Source organism: Chionomys nivalis, chromosome 18 (assembly GCF_950005125.1).
Source record: "Chionomys nivalis chromosome 18, mChiNiv1.1, whole genome shotgun sequence".
NCBI classification, from domain to species: Eukaryota; Metazoa; Chordata; class Mammalia; order Rodentia; family Cricetidae; genus Chionomys; species Chionomys nivalis.
Window position 1 is genome coordinate 10,436,520 of NC_080103.1, and position 18,403 is coordinate 10,454,922.

Sequence of the window (18,403 nt, forward strand, 5' to 3'; positions counted from 1 at the left end):
CTCGAACTCACAGAGATCCGCCTGCCTCTGCCTCCTGAGTGTTGGGATTAAAGGCGTGCGCCACCACCGCCCAGCGGTGAAGTAACTTTTAAGAGCAGTCAGGGTACTGTGGGGGAGTGGTATAGGAAGAGGGCATTCCCCTTGTAGAGGTCACGTGTGCCGCTGCTAGACTACAGTGACTCAACCACCAGACGCCTGCACTGAAGTGCTTCTGGCTCATGACGGGGACATTAGCAGCAGAAATAACATGGTGATATATCACCTTTAATCCCAGTACTCAGGAGGCAGAGGCAGGTGGATCTCTGAGTTCGAGGCCAGCCTGGTCTACAAGAGCTAGTTCCAGGATGTGCTCCAAAGCTAAGAGAAACCCTGTCTTAAAAAGCTGAGGGAAAAGAAGAAAAGAATTTAAAAAAAAAAAAAAAAGAAAGAAAAAAACTGAGGGAAAAAGAAAGTAACATGCAGAAAAGTATCCATTGTAAGGCTATCTGGAGTCGAGTTGGAAAGTCAGTAAGGGGCTGGGCACACGAACTGGAAAAGCCACACACTGGAGCGCTGTGTGACTGAGTGGTGGAGTGTAAGTTATAGTGAATGAAATTACACATGCCGTGTATTAACGTATGACATGTTGCTACCTTATCTAAGGGGTAGCACGTATGTGTGTGTTTGCTTATATTGAAAAAAATAAATAACAACCCATGGAAGTTATCGCTGGGGAGGTAGGGAGTATGGAGGAAACTTCTTTCCTTTTTTTAATATGGAGATGGTCTTTGTAGCCCTGACTGTCCGGGAACTCATTATGTAGATATGTAGACCAGGCTTGTCACCAACTCGCAGAGATAACTCCTGCCTATGCTGGGATTAAAGGCGTACGCTACCGTGCTTAGCTGAAGCTTTGTTTACCGAGTGTACCCTTAACATGGCTTTTCATTTGGAGCAATATAAACGTCTTAATTGGTAGACAAAATGAATAAGAACAATATAACATTTTCACGGTTCCTCCAGAGCCTCTGCTAGTGGCGAGGATGCAAGCTCAACAGGTAACTGCTGTCAGAACTGGCACAGTACAGTACCGAAACACATTTTGGGACAGGACGAAAGATGCCTAGCTTAGTCTGGAAGTTCAGGAAGACTTTATTAGAAAAATACTGACGTCTGAATGTAGTCTTTTTTGTCAAAGATGGTCTTACTAGCCAGGCATGGTGGCGCACGCCTTTAATCCCAGCACTCAGGAGGCAGAGGCAGGTGGACCTCTGTAAATTCGAAGCCAGCCTGGTCTACATCATGAGTTCTAGGACAGCCAGGGCCATATAGGACTTGTTTGTCTCGATAAAAAAGATGGTTTATCCTTAACCCTAACCTAGCCTAGCCTCAACCTGCCTTGTCTTCCTGCCTTTGCCAGTAGGATGCTGGCATTATGGGGTTTCCACAGCTCCTGGCTGAACGGTAACTTGAAAGGTGTGATTGCCGTGCAGAGGGGTGGATACTGCACTAGAGCTGGGCTGTTGGGCGCTGGCTGAGGTCAGAGTTAGGTGTGGAGACTCCTGGAGGCATTAGTGCTTCTCAGCTCTTTTCACTTGGTGACCACGGAGCCCTTCAGAACAGCATTGGGTAAAAGGGAGTATGCTACTGAAGCTGTGGGCTCTAGGCTCAGGAATTCCAGCTGCCTCGGTGACTGTTTATCAGACATCAAAGGTGGTCGTGTTGACTGGGCGGCTGGAGACAGACCTGGGTTGGAGATGTAAATGTGGGATCACCTACGCAGACACAGTAGCAAGAGAATGAGTGAGAAGGAGCTGGAAGGGGCTGGTACCCAACTGAAGAAGCAGGGAACTCGGGAAGTATAGGTGGTGAAGTGCGTGATTGAAGTCTTCCCTCGGAATCTAAAGAGAAATTTCATTTTCCTTTTTCATTTGCTTGTAGTACTGGGGATCGAATCCCCCCGAGTTACATTCTGGGCCCTCTTCACCATTTTTATTTTGATACAGGGTCTCACACTAAGGTGCCCTTAAACTCATTCTGTAGCCCAGGCAGGCATGTGACTTGTGATTCTCCTGCCTCAGCTCCCTGACTAGCAAGGACTACAGGCTTGTAGCACCCTTGGCTGGCAAGTACAGTATTTCTTCTGGGAAGCTAACATGTCATACAGAGTGTGCAGAATTGCTTGAAAGAGAAGCAGCTTCCTGCCAGCCAGCGTTGGCTATAACCGAAGATGAGAAATAATGTATTTAAATTAAAAGATGTATTGACCTTAAGAAGTTTCATCAATGAAAGTCCAGGAGAGGGCGAGTTCCTGAGGCCCACGTGGGCGGCGCTGTTGCCTGTGCCATCCTGGAAGGAGTCTTCCAGCCAGCAGATTTAGAGTGCTTCTAGAGCATTGGCAAGGCTTCCCTAGAGGTGGGGCACAGGACTGGTGCCAGGTGTTGTTGGATTCATTGGCATCCTACAGGGCATGGCCAGATGCCATTAAAGATACAAACCCTCTTGTTCAGTAATGTCACTGTGCAACTATACAGTGACATGGTTGTGAGTTGGCTTTCGGGGGAGATGTACAGGGGACCAGCATTTTCAGGTTAGGTAAGAGTAGGTAAGCTTTTAGGGTAAACTAGTGTCTATTGTGACGTTCACTAAACTGAAACAGGTCCCCGTTCCTCGCCTAGTAAATTTAACATGTCCAAGCAGATTTGGAAATTTCTCAGTACACAGACCTCTGGCCTTTGGTATTTAATAGAGCTCAACATTCTGAACTCACATTTAACCAAGCAGACTCATACAGTATTACAATCTAAAAAAGACTTGATGTAGTACCCAGTCCAAAACACTCCACTTTCTAAACAAGAAACTTGAGGTTCACAGAGGCAGGGGGCTTGGCTAAAAGCCAACAGAGTCAGAAGAGGACATCTGAGCGAGATCTTGGTTGGTGCTCTGTGCAGACAGTCCCATGGGCTTACTGGAGTAGACGGGTTCAGGGTGTGCACCTTCAAACCGCCTGACTTCTGGAGCAAAGCCACACCAAGTGATGTGTGGATCTGTCAGGGCCCAGGTCATCTGACAATGACATGGGGAGAGACACAAGAAGAACCCAAGCCAGTTCACGCCCTTCTCTGGAAGAGGGGGAGGGGTGCTGATGGATGATGAGATTTTTTTTTAAATTATTATTATTATTATTATTATTATTTAAGTCACTGGAGAGAGTGGAAATAATGGAAAATGTCCAGCTAGTCATACTTGCAAACAAACAAATCCCTTCTCCAGCACTGGCTTCTGCTCCCAGCAACTGAGTGGAGAAGGAAGGGAGGAGGTCCGCCTTGTGGTAAACAGTCTGGACTGGTTTTGGAGGAGACAGATGACAGGGACCCAGGAGTCACCGACTCTGGCTTTTGGGTACTGAAACCACACCTCGTTATCTCTGCTTTCACGTAGTCAGGTGAACCTGGGCTCTGAGCTGTGTGGTCTTGGGTGGGTTGTTCTTAATTCCAGAGAGCAGTAGAAAAGGAAAGCAAGAGCGGCTGGGGCTGGGAGTCCTGGGTTCTGTCATCCTGGCTTGGGGTGCTAAGGAAAGGGCTGCTTCATTCATCACCGCCTTTCTGTCTCCCCATTTGCTCCCTAACCACTCTTAGTGTCTTCCCTTAGTTCAACTTGTGCTAGGAGGAAGGGACTGGGAAAGACTATCATTTCCAGCTGTCGCCCTGACAATCCCCTCCAGTGCCTTCATCATCTTTTTTTTGTGTGTGTGTCCTAAGTCCCCTCCCCATCCTCTTTTCTTTCGCCACCCCCCCCAACAATGGTCTCTCCCGTTGCTCACTGGAGCGGGGGAGGGGGGCCGGAGGCGGGGCCGGAGCGCGTGCGGGGGGGCAGGTCTGCAGTGCTGCTTCCCCTGGTAGAGGAGCAGTCGCTGCTGCCGCCTCAGCCCTGCGGCTGGACCCCCTCCCTCACCCGGGGACTCCCTGACCCCGGGAACCCAGCTCAGGTGAGACCCCTCTCCTCTCACCTCCACCCCGCCCAAGGCAGAAGCATCCTTGCCTAGCCTTGCAGCCATTTTATTTCTGATGCTTTGCTTATGAGGAGGGTGACTGTCCCTGCTGTAGGGGTGAGGGTGGTGGTGGTATTGGTTTGGGGACTGGGTCATTTATTTCAGTTGCTTTGAGAATATACTTGAATAAATAAATATATATGTGCACACACACATATATGTATATGTATGTATATACACACATACATACATGCACCCATATTTTTGAGGATTTTTTTTCCTACCTTAGCCTAAGTGCCCGTTACACTCTTTGGAGATAAACCTGGTGAGGGGTTGTTAGATAAGCTGGGGTTCCCTCAGACTTCAGTCCCCTCCTCACCTTGACGTATGTTCTCCTCCCCCCCTCCATCCCATGATAAATGACCTTGGCTGGGGCCCGAGAATGGGTACTGCCTCTCCTGCCTGGACTGGGGTGGCTTAGGGGCAGAGGGGCAGGGTTGGTGAAGGATGGAAGGGAGGCAAGACTGGAGAGACAGTGATGGGAAGCACCCAGGTAGGGGGCTTGGGGCTGGAGGCAGTTGCTGAGGGGAGCAGGGGAGGACCGCAGGATGACAGTGGGCACCTGTCCAGCAGCAGGACCAGGGATGGGGGTAACAGTGGAGTCACCCCTAGGGCCTCGTGCCTCGTGCCAGAGCTGAGGCTAGGTGGGGGGGGGGTCTCTGCAATCCCGGTAGAGGCAGTCTCTAAACCCGTGCATGCCGGGAGCCTTCTCTCTGCATCCCTGTCCTCTCTGTGAGCATTCTCAGCTGACACTGGATGCTCCCATCTCCCGAACCCAGGGGTAGATTGTAGGGGGTGAGGCTCAGCCTTGCTGGCCCTGCGAGGGGTAGGAGAGTCAGTTATCCAGCTGGATATGGAAGGGTGCTCTGGAACCCCCACACCCTACCTTCTCTGTCCCTTGTCCTTTGCCATGAGAACCTTTTGATAAATGACTGCTTGCTGATGACCTTGTCACTTCCCAATGACCTGGGATAGGATGGACTGACTTCGCTAGCCCCCAAAACAAGGGCTTTGGTGAGGGGCCTGATCTGGACCTGAGCAGTTGTCCTGAAAGGAGTGGTTTGCTTCTGAGGTCCTTTCCATACGCCTTTTGCACCCTCTGCAGAAAATCTGGACCCGTTTCTTCTGGTCAGGTGGAGGCAGCCAGCCTTAAAGGACTTGGTGAATCCCAGTCTGGTCGCCTTTAACCCCACCTCTCCCGGTGCTGTCTCTCTTCCTCAGGCTCAGCCACTCTGTGCTGCTCTGCAGGCTAAATATAGCAGTGCTTCCTCACCAGCTCAAAGAATTTGTCTTCTTTCTCTCTCTCCTGGGTCTGTTGGCCGGGTGTGTGTGTGGGGGGGAGCTGGCTGCTGAGCCTCTGTCTACTGATGTGGGAGCCTTCCATACCCCCACCTATGAGGGACAAACAGTGTCAACAGGCACAGGAACAGCTCTTGCTGGGTCCAAATGCTTCCTTCAGGCTTTGAGGGGAGACCATGGTTGGGAAAGAAAGCAAGGGGTGGAAATTACCTGCACTGAGGATGGTTGGTCCCTGAGCTGTGAAGAAAAGGTGACACAGGGGTCACCGCTCTGGTCACTGTTGGACTGCTGCTTACATCTGTCCTTGCCAGTGCTTCATCTGTGAATGACATAGCACTCTTTACCCTTCTCCACTGGCACGCGCACACGTGTGTGTGTGTGTGTGTGTGTGTGTGTGTGAGAGAGAGAGAGAGAGAGAGAGAGAGAGAGAGAGAGAGAGAGAGAGAGAGAGAGAGATTAGTCAAGGCTCCGGCTGGGTAGGAGCAGTGGCTTATTTTAGGGGAATGATCTTGCTCAGAGTCTAGGCCTGTGTCCTCTGTTGCCATGAAGGAGGTTATCTTCTACCTCCCTTTATGGGGTGTCTTTTTTTTTAAGGGGAAGTCCTACGCCCCCTTCATTTCCCACGAGCTGCCTACGCAATGCGGTATTTGTGGACTCTTTCTGTCACCGATTCAGGAAGGATCCGAGGAATTAAGGGGGATTAGGAAGGGAGACCCTGGAGGGGCGCAGCACCACTATAGACCTTAGACACTCGCTAGAACTGTGACCTCCCACCCCACAGGCGAAAGGGGGCCTATATGTGACGTTCTGAAGGAAGGAGATAGCAGCTGTGTCTTCTTAGCTCATGATTTTCCTTTTTGCCCCTTCTACCCAGGTTCCAAGTCTCCCTTTTGGGATCCTTACCCTGTTGGTCTACAGAGGCTCTAATCATTCCAGCTGCTGGAATTAGTTTAAACACAGAGTTCTGGGGAGGCTCCTGGGCATCAGCAGCCAAGTATGGACCTCTGCTGACTGCCCCTCCCTGCTTTGTTGGCGCCTTCTCAATATAATAGGGAAGGCAGCAAGCTAATATTCATAGACTATACTGTGAGGTTAAGTTTTACAACTCTGAGAAATGGATTTTCCCAAGTTAATTATCAGCAAGTTAAATATAAGGACATTGAGGTTCAGGCGACGGGGCAACCCGCCTGCCCATCTGCAGTTAGGGAGTAGGGGGCTGGGGACTTCAGATGCCACGTGCTTTGGGTCCGGCCAGCATTCTCCTTGATGATGTCCCTTTCTGCTGTTCACCCTACAGAACATGCAGAGTTGGCTCAGCTGAGGCATCTCTGGGAGGGATTGCAGGGCGTCCCACTGGGTGCCTTTCACTAGAGCTAACATGTTCCCTCTGCTAGGGCCTGAGGTCAGCACATCTGCACTGAGCTGCTAAACCCTTACTTTCCCCATTTAAGTAAGAGGGAGCCCAGGCTTGGGTGCTCGGAGACAAGTCATACTCGTGTAATCTGTGCCAAACCCAAGTCTCTCCTACTCTGGAGTCTGAGCTTTACCTACTAGGCTAAATTGGGAGAAACCCCCCTGAGGAGACCTCCAGGGAAGAACTGTGGAGGACCACCTTCAGAGCCATCAGTGGCGTGAGGAACCTGCGAGGAGGGCTTGTCCGTCTGCACTTCATCTTCAGTTCTGTCTCAATGGGAACCTCTCATCAGACCAGAGCAGGGAATTCTAGTGTCTCCTGAGTTTTCTTTGCAGAGGGTCTGAACTGAGTGTGGGCAGAGGTTAGGCAAAGGCTGATTCCAGAGCAAATCCTGTAGAGATACCTTCCAAGGTCAAAGTCAAGGGGCTTGTCTGTTGGGTGGCCCACAGTCGGCTCATCCAATCATCTCTTTGATGGCTGGCGGCCCGAGGTAGAGGCATTTCCTGTTCCACATGGTCTACGTCAGTTTCTGGGTTGAGAGGGGTTCCATATTGGCCCTACTTCACTAGCCTAGTGAACTTCCTTTTCCTCTCTTTTTTTCTAGGTCTCCAGAGGCTCCTGGAGGAGAAGTAGGCAGCCCTCCCTGAGATATCTTGGCTCCTCAGTTTAGCCTCTCCAATCCAGCTCCCCCTTCCCATCCCACCCCCCTGCTTCCTCGGTCCCTCCCCTACTCCCCCTATTGAACTGGGTGCAGAACCAAACTCTCCCCTTCCTTCACCTTTGACGTCACTGGCCAGGCCCTACTTCCTCTTGTTCTGAGCCCAAAGATACCAGATCACATTTCTTCTGGGGAGAGGGTCTTCTTGACCCCTCAAGTCGTTGAACAAAAGGCTGTAAAAGAAGCCACGAGGGAGGTAGATCAAGTGAGGCGCGCCCAAGCCCCATCATGGAAGAAGGCTTCCGAGATCGGGCAGCGTTCATCCGTGGGGCCAAAGACATCGCCAAAGAAGTCAAGAAGCACGCGACCAAGAAGGTGGTGAAGGGCCTGGACAGGGTCCAGGATGAGTATTCTCGAAGGTCTTACTCCCGATTCGAGGAGGAAGATGATGATGATGACTTCCCTGCCCCTGCTGATGGCTATTACCGCGGAGAAGGGGCCCAGGATGAGGAGGAAGGCGGCGCTTCCAGTGATGCCACCGAGGGCCATGATGAGGATGATGAGATCTACGAGGGGGAATATCAGGGCATTCCCAGGGCAGAGTCTGGGGGCAAAGGCGAACGGATGGCAGACGGGGCACCCTTGGCTGGAGTGAGAGGGGGCTTAAGTGATGGGGAGGGTCCTCCTGGGGGTCGCGGGGAGGCCCAGCGGCGGAAAGACCGGGAAGAACTTGCTCAGCAGTATGAAACCATCCTCCGGGAGTGTGGCCATGGCCGCTTTCAGTGGACACTCTACTTCGTGCTGGGTCTGGCGCTGATGGCAGATGGCGTCGAGGTCTTTGTGGTGGGCTTCGTGCTGCCCAGTGCTGAGAAAGATATGTGCCTGTCTGACTCCAACAAAGGCATGCTAGGTAAGAGCCCTGTGCACACCCTGAAGCTGGGGACTGCCCAGTTCTTCCCAATAGCTGTACATGATATACCTAGAGCGCCCACTGATCCTCCGCACCCCCCCTCTACTGGAGGCTCCGCAAATGAAGTTGTGTGTGAAAGAGAGGGGTTGTAGCTGGGCTGGGGCTTTCACTAATAGTGTCTGAGTGGGTGGTAGTTTGCCTAACTGCTGGATCTGGCCATAGTGGGCGGGGCTACTGTGCAGTGTATCTTCAAAGCCTTCTACCCTGGTACTGAGTTGCCTTTCCCTGCTGCAGAGCAAGAACAACAGCTTTAAATGCTTTGATATCCATGGGAAGGGTCTGTTTGGAGTGGTGCAGGGAGGGACATAGGCGTGTCTAGGGACCGGGTATGTCTTCCGCGGCCTTTCCTGACAGGGATCTAGAAGGAGGAATCCCATAGGCTCGCTGAGAAATTATAAAGGGCTGGCTTTGCCATGAACAGGTCTCTCTCTTGGGGCTTGGTTTGGGCATTGATAAAATGCAAAATTTGGAGGTGATTTAAAAAATAAATTCCAATATGTTTTTTGAAAAGAAAAAATAAACCAGGGGAATCTTAGGACCCCAAGTATTGGGGCTAGAAGGATAAAGGAGAAACGTTGTATTGAAACCCCTTTTCCAAGGAACAAGAAATCTCTTTCTTTGAGGGCATCACAACTGGGTTGGGGGAGAGGAGGAGAGGCCAGGGGTAATATTTATGAACCCCATTAGTCCCTGCACTCAGGAAGCAGGGGCTTGTGGATCTATGAGTTCCAGGTAGCCTGGTCTACAGGTGAGTTCCGGGACAGCCAGGGCTACATAGTGAGACACCATCTAAAAAAACACACACACACACACACACAATTTAAAAAAAAATCAAACTGGGAGGGTAGAGTGGATGGGGGCACATCTAGGAATCTAGGCAGATCCATTTTACTTCTAGGTGAGCTGGGGTAAATGTTATGTGTGATAGAGGAGGGAAAAAAAGAGGAGAGAGGGGAAGGGGGTTGGGAGGGGGAAGGGGAGGAAAGCGAGGGAAGGTTTTTCTTAAATATTTGCCTTTTTGCCTTTGAACCCTGGTCTGCAGTAATGACGATCCGTCTTTGTTCACCTAACTCCCCCCACCCCCCTATCTTTGGGTAGACTTAGCTTCTAGAAGGTTCTTCAGAGTTTCTGCTCCAGGAGTTTTAACCCTTACATGCTCAGCTATTGGGAGAGCTGAGGCATTATGGACTCACGTCCCTCCGGGTTCTTCCTCTTCGCAGGTCTCATCGTGTACCTAGGCATGATGGTGGGAGCCTTCCTCTGGGGCGGCCTGGCTGACCGGCTGGGTCGGAGGCAGTGTCTGCTCATCTCGCTCTCAGTCAACAGTGTCTTCGCCTTCTTCTCGTCCTTCGTCCAGGGTTACGGCACTTTCCTCTTCTGCCGGCTCCTTTCTGGGGTTGGGTGAGTGTCTGCATCCTAAACCCTTAAAGACGCTGCTGTAATACACACTTGGTACGGTGTTAGGCATATATGTGTGAATTGAGGGAATGAACCCCTTTCTCACTCCCCACCCCATCTTCAGGCCAGCTATGTCTGCCCAAGGCCTGTCTGGTAACATGCAGAATATATGCCTGGCACATCCCTGAGTCCTCCAACTTACCTCTAACTCTGTCTCTGAGACTCTACACTGAGTTCCAGTGGGCCTCAGCTTTGCCCTCTCCCGAGACTTAGCCACCTTCAAGGCTTAATGCTTGCTCTTTTCTTGTCCTGAGACCTGCTTGCCTGTTTCCTGCCATCCCAAGAATGAATGGTGACTTGGTGGCTGGTGGCAAGAAGAGCTTGTAGGACATAATGTCTGCGGTGGAGATGAGGGGAGGGGGACTGAGGACCCAGAGTGCTGGGATAGGGGACTGGGAGGATGGCTGTTTTCTAATATTAATTTTTGAACTGTACAGGATTGGCGGTTCCATCCCCATTGTCTTCTCCTATTTTTCGGAGTTTCTGGCCCAGGAGAAACGTGGGGAACATTTGAGCTGGCTCTGCATGTTCTGGATGATCGGTGGAGTGTATGCGGCTGCGATGGCCTGGGCCATCATCCCCCACTATGGTAAGCAGGAGTCCCACAGAGTCTCCATCCTCCCACCTCTGCTGTGCTCCCCGTGATGGGAGCCCTCAGCTTCCTGCTTCTCTGCTGATTCTGTGACTGTCTGCCAGGGTGGAGTTTCCAGATGGGCTCGGCTTACCAGTTCCACAGCTGGAGGGTCTTCGTCCTCGTCTGTGCCTTTCCCTCTGTGTTTGCCATCGGGGCTCTGACTACGCAGCCAGAGAGTCCCCGCTTCTTCCTAGAGGTGAATGGATTGCTTTGGTGGGGTGGGGAGGGGATAAAGATGCTAGCTGTGGGGTCGGTTCACTCCTGGGACTGCTTCCTCCTTCGTGTGCCCATGACTCTAGGGAACTTTGTCTTGCTTCCTTTGTCTTAAACTGCGTCTCCAGAGGGGTTTGGAGAGGTCAGGAAACCTGCCCATCTATGGGTGGCTTAAGATTCTGCTGGCTCAGGATGGGATCCACCCCCTCCAACTACACCTGTCTCTAGCGCAGATTGGGATGTGGCTCCATCTCAGGCCACATACTCGACCATCATTTTCCACATCTTAGGTTTTTCCTTTCTGTTTTACTGAAGAAATACCTAGGACCTTTACTGGCATCTGTTCCCTTGCAATTCTCCACCCCAACTCTCACCCGAGTCTCATCATGCCTTGCTGTACGCCAGCTCGGGCTGATGTGTATCCCCATAGGTTAGAGTTGCAGGGGAGCTGGGAGTCTTTTTGCATCTTGGGATCATAGAAGACGGACTGGAGGGATGGGCTCTGTAACAGTGCATCTGGGAGCCCTGAAGGGCATGTTGGGAATCACACTTGTGGTTCTAGAATGGGTTCTGGGAGCCCTGAAGGGCATGTTGGGAATCACACTTGTGGTTCTAGAATGGGTTCTGGGAGCCCTGAAGGGCATGTTGGGAATTACACTTGTGGTTCTAGAATGGGTTCTGGGAGCCCTGAAGGGCATGTTGGGAATCACACTTGTGGTTCTAGAACGGGAAGCATGACGAGGCCTGGATGGTACTGAAGCAGGTTCACGACACCAACATGCGAGCCAAGGGCCATCCCGAGCGGGTCTTCTCAGTAAGTGCTGCTCTTCCCGCTGTCCTGACGACAGCCCCCTCTCGGACCCTTTCTGGATGCCCATTTTTAGTCTCAACCCGCACTGTAGTTCAGAGATACCCCCACCCGCGGGCATTATGCCACTCCCTGCCTCTCACTTTGCTTCTGCGCGAGAGAGACCCGCGGAATGGGGGTGGGAAATAGTGTAAGACAACTCACCCCTTTTCTTGACCCAGGTCACCCACATTAAAACGATCCATCAGGAGGACGAATTGATTGAGATTCAGTCTGACACAGGGACCTGGTACCAGCGCTGGGGAGTCCGGGCTTTGAGCCTGGGGGGTCAGGTAATGGGGATTGCATGGTGGAGAAAGATAAGGGAGTGGGAGAAATGGAGGGCGGAGGACTTGGCCGTGCGATGGTGAAAGTGAGCTGATGAAAAATGAGGGTCTATGAGTAGAGACGGCAGTGTGGCCGCCCTCAGCGCTTACTGTGTCCCTTGTAGGTGTGGGGAAACTTCCTGTCCTGCTTCAGTCCGGAGTACCGGCGGATCACGCTGATGATGATGGGTGTGTGGTTCACCATGTCCTTCAGGTGAGAGGGCTGTGTGTGGACCGGAGAGCCAGGAGCCTGGAAATGAAGGGCAGATAATGAGGGAAGATGCTGTCTGTCTGCATCCTCGCCATGCCTGATCCAGGTTCCCGACTTAACGAATTCATCAAGCTTGTAATTCAAGCTGGCGGGTATCCATTTTTATCCCGTGCGGACAATGCAGTAGACGTGCTCCGGTTCTTATAGCTTATGTTCTAGATGAAGCTAGCTCCTGAGTCTGTGCGGTGGTGCCGGGCGCAGTGAGGTGGGGCGTTGCATTGTGGAGATGCATGGGACTGGGTGGCTGGGGATCTAAACCCTCAGAGAGACTGGGAATAAGACAAGCTGAGGGGCTGGAGGTGGCAGAGGAAGAGGGAATACCTGGGAAGCAGACCTTAAAGCCCCCAGAACCACAGTCCTGGAAGGGGTGTGTGTGTGGGTGAGGCTGGGGGTAAGCACACAGGTGAGGTGTTCATCCCTCACTCTGATAGGGCTCTTATCTGTCCTGTCTGACTCCAGAACCACAGTCCACAGGGATGTGTGGGGGTGAAGTGGGGGTAAGCACACAGGTGAGGTGTTCATCCCTCCCTCTGATGATAGGGCTCTTATCTGTCCTGTCTGACTCCACGCCTTTGACTCTCCAGCTACTACGGTCTGACTGTCTGGTTCCCTGACATGATCCGCCATCTCCAGGCTGTGGACTATGCAGCTCGAACCAAAGTGTTTCCAGGGGAGCGCGTCGAGCACGTGACATTTAACTTCACGCTGGAGAACCAGATCCACCGAGGGGGGCAGTACTTCAATGACAAGTACGCGGGGTTTCCAACGCCATTCTTCCCTGTCCCTGTTACTTCTGTCACTGTGATGAGTCTGAGCCCAGGCAAAGCCTGTGTGTTCTCCGTGCTGATGATCTTTGTAGGGGAGTAAAGTCAGTGAGGGGCTGAGGGTGAAGGGGCGGGTCTCTGTGGGGGAGTAAAGTCAGTGAGGGGCTGAGGATGAAGGGGCGGGTCTCATCATATTGGTCCCGCAGGTTCATCGGGCTGCGTCTGAAGTCAGTGTCCTTTGAGGATTCCCTATTTGAGGAGTGTTACTTCGAAGACGTCACGTCCAGCAACACATTTTTCCGCAACTGCACGTTCATCAACACCGTGTTCTATAACACTGGTAAGGTGGCCAGCGGGTGTGAGCCCAAGGACTGGGACCTGGATGAAGGGAGAAGGAGGCTTCCTTAACCTGTAGCTTACAGTTCTCAAGCTGGAAGTCCCCTGGAGCCTTGGAGTCACTTACTGGCTACCATCAGTGATTTGAGACATATCATGAACATTGGGTATTTTGATCGACTATCTGAGGAAAATGTCACATTTCTTTACCTTTAGCTGTGATTATAAAAGTTCAGTGAGATATTGTTAATGGGAGTATGAAGGGGGTAAACTGGGTTATTAGGAAAAGGGAAGACAATGAAAAGGGATTTTCAGTAAGGAAGAGACTGGGGATCATGGCACCCATCTCTTTCTTAGCTCAGCTAGCAGCACAGGCCTGTAATCCCCCTCTGTAGAAGGCCGAGGCAGGATGATTGAAAGTTGCCTGGGCTACAGAAGAGAGTTTTTGGCCAGCCCACAGACCTTTATAAGATCCTGTCTCAGAATGAAAACAGATAAAAAGGTCTGAGAGTGTGGCTGAGTGGTGGGTGGAGCACTTGCCCAGCTCGTGTGATGCTCTCTGGTTCCAGTCCCTAGTGAGAAACAAACAAACAAAACAGCCAAGCTGAGGATGGGGGTGCACCCTGGAGGTGGAGGCAGGAGGGTCAGGAGTGCAACTTTACTGTTTAAGACAGGCCAGGCTTCATGAGACCTTGTTTCAAAACCAAATCTTTTTTTTTTTTTTTGGTTTTTCGAGACAGGGTTTCTCTGTGGTTTTGGAGCCTGTCCTGGAACTTGCTCTTGTAGACCAGGCTGGCCTCAAACTCCCAGAGATCCGCCTGCCTCTGCCTCCCGAGTGCTGGGATTAAAGGCATGAGCCACCACCGCCCGGCTACAAAACCAAATCTTTAAGCGTGCTGGAGAGATGGCTTAGGAGTTAAGAGCACTTGGTCTTGCAGAGGATCCAAGTTTGGTTCCCAGACCCACATCAGGCAGCTCACACGTGCCTGTAACTCTTGTTCTAGAGGATGTCACATTGTCTTCTGGCCTCTGAGAGCTCGTGGTACACACATACACACACACACACACACACACACTACTAAGATAAATCTTTTAAAAATATGTAAGAAAAAAAACCTCCGAATCTACTTTTTAAACAATGGTATTAGTTAGATGGCTGTTTTGTGTGGTAGCTCTGTGAGATTGAAGCATCTCATCTCAAAATAAAGTACTGTGCAAGTTTTTCTCACCTTGCAGAGAAAGAAAAAGAGGGTAGGACTTTAAAATTCATGTCTAATGTTTTCTTTTGAAGCAGTTCCTAGGCCAGCAGCAGGGCTCCTGTCTGTAGCCAGCTCAGATGGACAAAAGGGACAAACAAGAAACAAAGACTAACAAAGCCTCAGACATGCCATGCTTCTTGAGTACGGTCTGCTGAAAGATTGCTAGTTTCCATGGTGATCTTATCTGATGCTTTGCAATGGGTGCCAGGGATAATGCTGAGAGCCCCTGACTTGTAACTTCCACAAATGCCGCAGATCCCTAAGCCATCAGTGGGAGCTGCTTCCACTTCACCATCTGCTCTGTGTCTTGACCTCCTAGACCTATTTAAGTACAAGTTCGTGAACAGTCGTCTGGTGAACAGTACATTCCTGCACAATAAGGAAGGTTGCCCACTCGATGTGACAGGAACGGGTGAAGGTGCCTACATGGTGTACTTTGTTAGCTTCTTGGGGACGTTGGCTGTGCTTCCTGGCAATATCGTGTCTGCCCTACTCATGGACAAGATTGGCAGGCTCAGAATGCTTGGTAAGGCGATGAGGGCCGGGTGCTGATCAGCATGGAGGCCGCTGGGGCTGGGGCGGGCTCTCAGTAGGCTTCTCACCTCCTGCCGCAGAAAAGATTGGCCGGAGAGCTCCCCCTCTCTTTGTTTTATTTAGGGGTGCTGCAAAGTGGGGGGCAGATCTTGCCTAGAAGTTACTCTAGGGGGTTAAAGAGAATGTCAGGCAAATAGGGTACAGATTTTGAGGTTATAGGTTGGAGATTCAGCTCTGCCACTTACCTTGGGCAGGCTGTGCCCTGGGTGAGCTTGCACCAGTGACGTAGGAAAGGAAAATAGACCTCTCTCAGAGGGCTGTTGTCTCGGGTAGGTACATCTAGAGTCCTCAAGTTACTTGTCTCTAAATTGGTATTGAATAAATGGCTGTCACTGTTACCGATAGTAACACACACAGGGGTTGAGGACTACCTGGGAAACAGTTCCCTGGAGGTGTCACAAAGGAAGCTGATGGCAAGCTGAACCGCGGCTGGGTCTCATTGCCTCCCTTCTGGTTCCAGCCGGTTCCAGTGTGATGTCCTGTGTTTCCTGCTTCTTCCTATCTTTTGGGAACAGCGAGTCAGCCATGATCGCTCTGCTCTGCCTTTTTGGGGGGGTCAGCATTGCATCCTGGAATGCGCTGGACGTGTTGACTGTTGAACTCTACCCTTCGGACAAGAGGTAGTGTGCTGGGGGCAGGGGAGGAGGTTTAGGAGATGCAGGACGGGGGAAGTGGAAGTGGGGGGCTGAATGGGAAGAATATCATTAGGGACAGGACACACATCCCTGCTGAGCTTCCCCTGACAGGAGCTTCTGTGTTCATTCCTTGTACTCCTAACTACTAACCTCATGCTTCTGTCTCCTTCTCTGTCTCCTGGTTTGTCTGCCTCCCCACCTTCTCCCCTCATTCCTCCATCCTCCCTCCCCTCTCCTGAACGCTGTTGGCCATCTTTCCCGGCTTCACTTTTCCACCTGCCTGTCTTCCTTCTTCTGGGCCCTGACGGCCATGTGGCTCGGCACTGGGGCCTCCTGAGCAGGACCACCGCCTTTGGCTTCCTCAATGCCCTGTGCAAGCTGGCAGCAGTTCTGGGGATCAGCATCTTCACATCCTTTGTGGGAATCACCAAGGCTGCTCCTATCCTCTTTGCCTCTGCTGCCCTTGCCCTTGGTAGCTCTCTGGCCCTGAAGCTGCCGGAGACCCGGGGGCAGGTACTGCAGTGAGGAGAGGGCTCAGGACTTTAGGGACGGCAGGCACACTGTGAGACCAATAATTCCTTTGATCCCTTCCCCTGCCCTGCCGTCCTGGTCCTCACTCCCCTGTGTTTGGTGTCTTAGCTGTGTGTGCCAGTGTGCATGTGTGTGACCCTGATGGGCAGGGACTACAGGGAAGGTCCCTTCATCCCACTTTTGGGAGGAGGCACCCCCCACACCTGCTGCCACCCTTGACTTTGCACCGGAGAAGGTTGGGTTGCATCCTTCTCTCCCCCAGTGTTAGTGGGGAGCCCTTGTTTCCCTGCTCCAGGGGTTCCAGAACTTCTGCCTTCCCCTTCATCCCCTCTGCCTAGGCCCTGGTGAACCACAGGTATGGAGTTATGTTGGGGGCTGAGGCTTGGACCAAAAGAACCTTCTTGAGTGGGAGGGCCTTGGGTGCTGTCTAACCTCCCAAGGACGCTGGGGCGTAGCAATAAACCTCAGCCCTCTGACCTCCATTTTCACCTCAATTCAGGCTACAAATGTGAAGCTTGGATTTTACGGAATTAGTTTTCTGATTCTTATTTATATATAAGTTCTGAGGCAGCTTAGCAGGACTCTGTATGTGTGTATATATATGTGTGTGTGTGTGTGTGTGTATGTGTGTGTGAATGTGTGTGTGTATGCCATGGGGCAGGGGTACCACTATACTGTTCACATATAAGCCAAGGGTGGTAGTGTTAGTGAACACACACACACACACAACACTGTTCTTCTCTATTACCTCCCAGAGTCTTCTGTGTTGGAGCTGGGGGGTGGGGGTGGGGAGGGAGAAGCACTAGCCAGGCCAGGATGAGAGACCTGCGATCTAGGGAGACCTGGGGGCATCTGACAAGGCCTCACTCTCCTTCCTTCTCTAGAGAGGTTTCAGCCACTAGCCACAGCCCTCCCACCTGACCTGTCCTCTTAGGCAGGGGACCAGAGGAAAGAAAGGGAAAATAACCAGGCATAAGGTCAAACCAGCAGATCCAAAAGCACAAGGAGTTGGGGCAGGGGCAGGAAAGAGGGGTCCTCCCCTCGACCCTTCTTAAAGAGGTTGGGCAGTGAGGGACCCCTAATGCAGGGACCAGAAGCCTCAGTTTCCCCATCTCGCCCTTCCACAGAACAGCCTCCTCCCTACCCCGTGGCTGCTTTCTTTGGTACCCCCTTTCCCACGCCCCCTCTGTGGCTGTGCTGTGTTCGAGTTTTTAGCTGTTTGTACAACGTTGAAAAAGCTAACAGGAAGTTAAAATAACCACAACAAAGAAAATCCAAACTCGCCCTCCTCACGCTTCGTCTGGTGCCCTCGCCCCCAAGGCCATTCCCTGATTTTGTAACACTGAACCAGGTGGTGACTGTTTAACTCTGGTGTTTGCTCAGAGGACTGCCTTCTTCCTCCAGTGCCCAGTGTACGTGTGCCCCTTCTCTCACCATTCCGTTGCTGGACGGTAGCCCTCTCCCGTACAGCCCCAGGGGAGACACATCCACTTTCTCGTTTCCTGGGGAACCCTAAACCTGATTCATTGATGTGAAAAATGAAATGAAAAATACTGCTGAAAAATAAAGGGTACAAATCCTTAAAACTCAAAGTGACTCTGTCAGCTTCTTGGCCTCTCCACTCACGTTTGACTGCACTCGGACAGTCTGGGAAAGGTCTGTATTCTGGGAAAGGAATAGTGTTGGTGAAACTATTCTTTCTCCAAAGCCAAAATAAACAAACCCCTCTATCATTAGTCATGACTTGTGGAATAGGGTACCTCAAATCTACATTTTGTTTGTTTAAAAAACATTTATTTATGGCGGCTGGAAAGGTGACTCTAGGGCTGGAGAGATGGCTCAGCGGTTAAAAGCTCTTCCAAAGGTCCTGAGTTCAATTCCCAGCAATCACATGGTGGCTCACAACCATCTGTAACGAGGTCTGGTGCCCTCTTCTGGCTTTCAGGTATACACACAGACAGAATATTGTATACATAAATAAATAAAGATCCCTAAGCTGTTCTTTAAAAAAAAAAAAAAGGTGACTCTATGGGTTAAGAGCCCTTGTTATTCTTGCAAAAAGTAACACAAACATACATCTTATGTGCACAAGTGTTTTGCTTGCACATGGGTATATGCACACGTACCTGGTACCCATCAAGGCCAGAAGGAGGCATTAGATACC

At 51.4% G+C, this 18,403-nt stretch overlaps 1 protein-coding gene across 1 annotated transcript; it reads left to right on the forward strand.

Annotated features, from left to right (window-relative positions):
• The first annotated feature begins 3,833 nt into the window (after window positions 1–3,833).
• On the forward strand, window positions 3,834–17,823 carry Sv2a (synaptic vesicle glycoprotein 2A). The gene is made up of 13 exons (XM_057793738.1): window positions 3,834–3,967; window positions 7,348–8,311; window positions 9,592–9,772; window positions 10,267–10,418; window positions 10,526–10,659; window positions 11,401–11,490; window positions 11,706–11,816; window positions 11,975–12,063; window positions 12,705–12,869; window positions 13,091–13,224; window positions 14,799–15,005; window positions 15,534–15,693; window positions 16,050–17,823. Exons 2-13 carry the CDS (start codon window positions 7,690–7,692, stop codon window positions 16,231–16,233), a joined length of 2,229 nt encoding a protein of 742 aa, XP_057649721.1. The 5' UTR covers window positions 3,834–3,967; window positions 7,348–7,689; the 3' UTR covers window positions 16,234–17,823.
• Window positions 17,824–18,403: the final 580 nt, after the last annotated feature.

What these genes read in the sequence shown, in the direction of transcription:
- Sv2a (XM_057793738.1), top strand. Translation starts at nt 7,690, where the DNA reads ATGGAAGAAGGCTTCCGAGATCGGGCAGCGTTCATCCGTGGGGCCAAA. An exon ending in CTCCAACAAAGGCATGCTAG is followed by an intron (nt 8,312 to 9,591) that starts GTAAGAGCCCTG and finishes TCCTCTTCGCAG; the next exon opens with GTCTCATCGTGTACCTAGGC. An exon ending in GGCCATCATCCCCCACTATG is followed by an intron (nt 10,419 to 10,525) that starts GTAAGCAGGAGT and finishes ACTGTCTGCCAG; the next exon opens with GGTGGAGTTTCCAGATGGGC.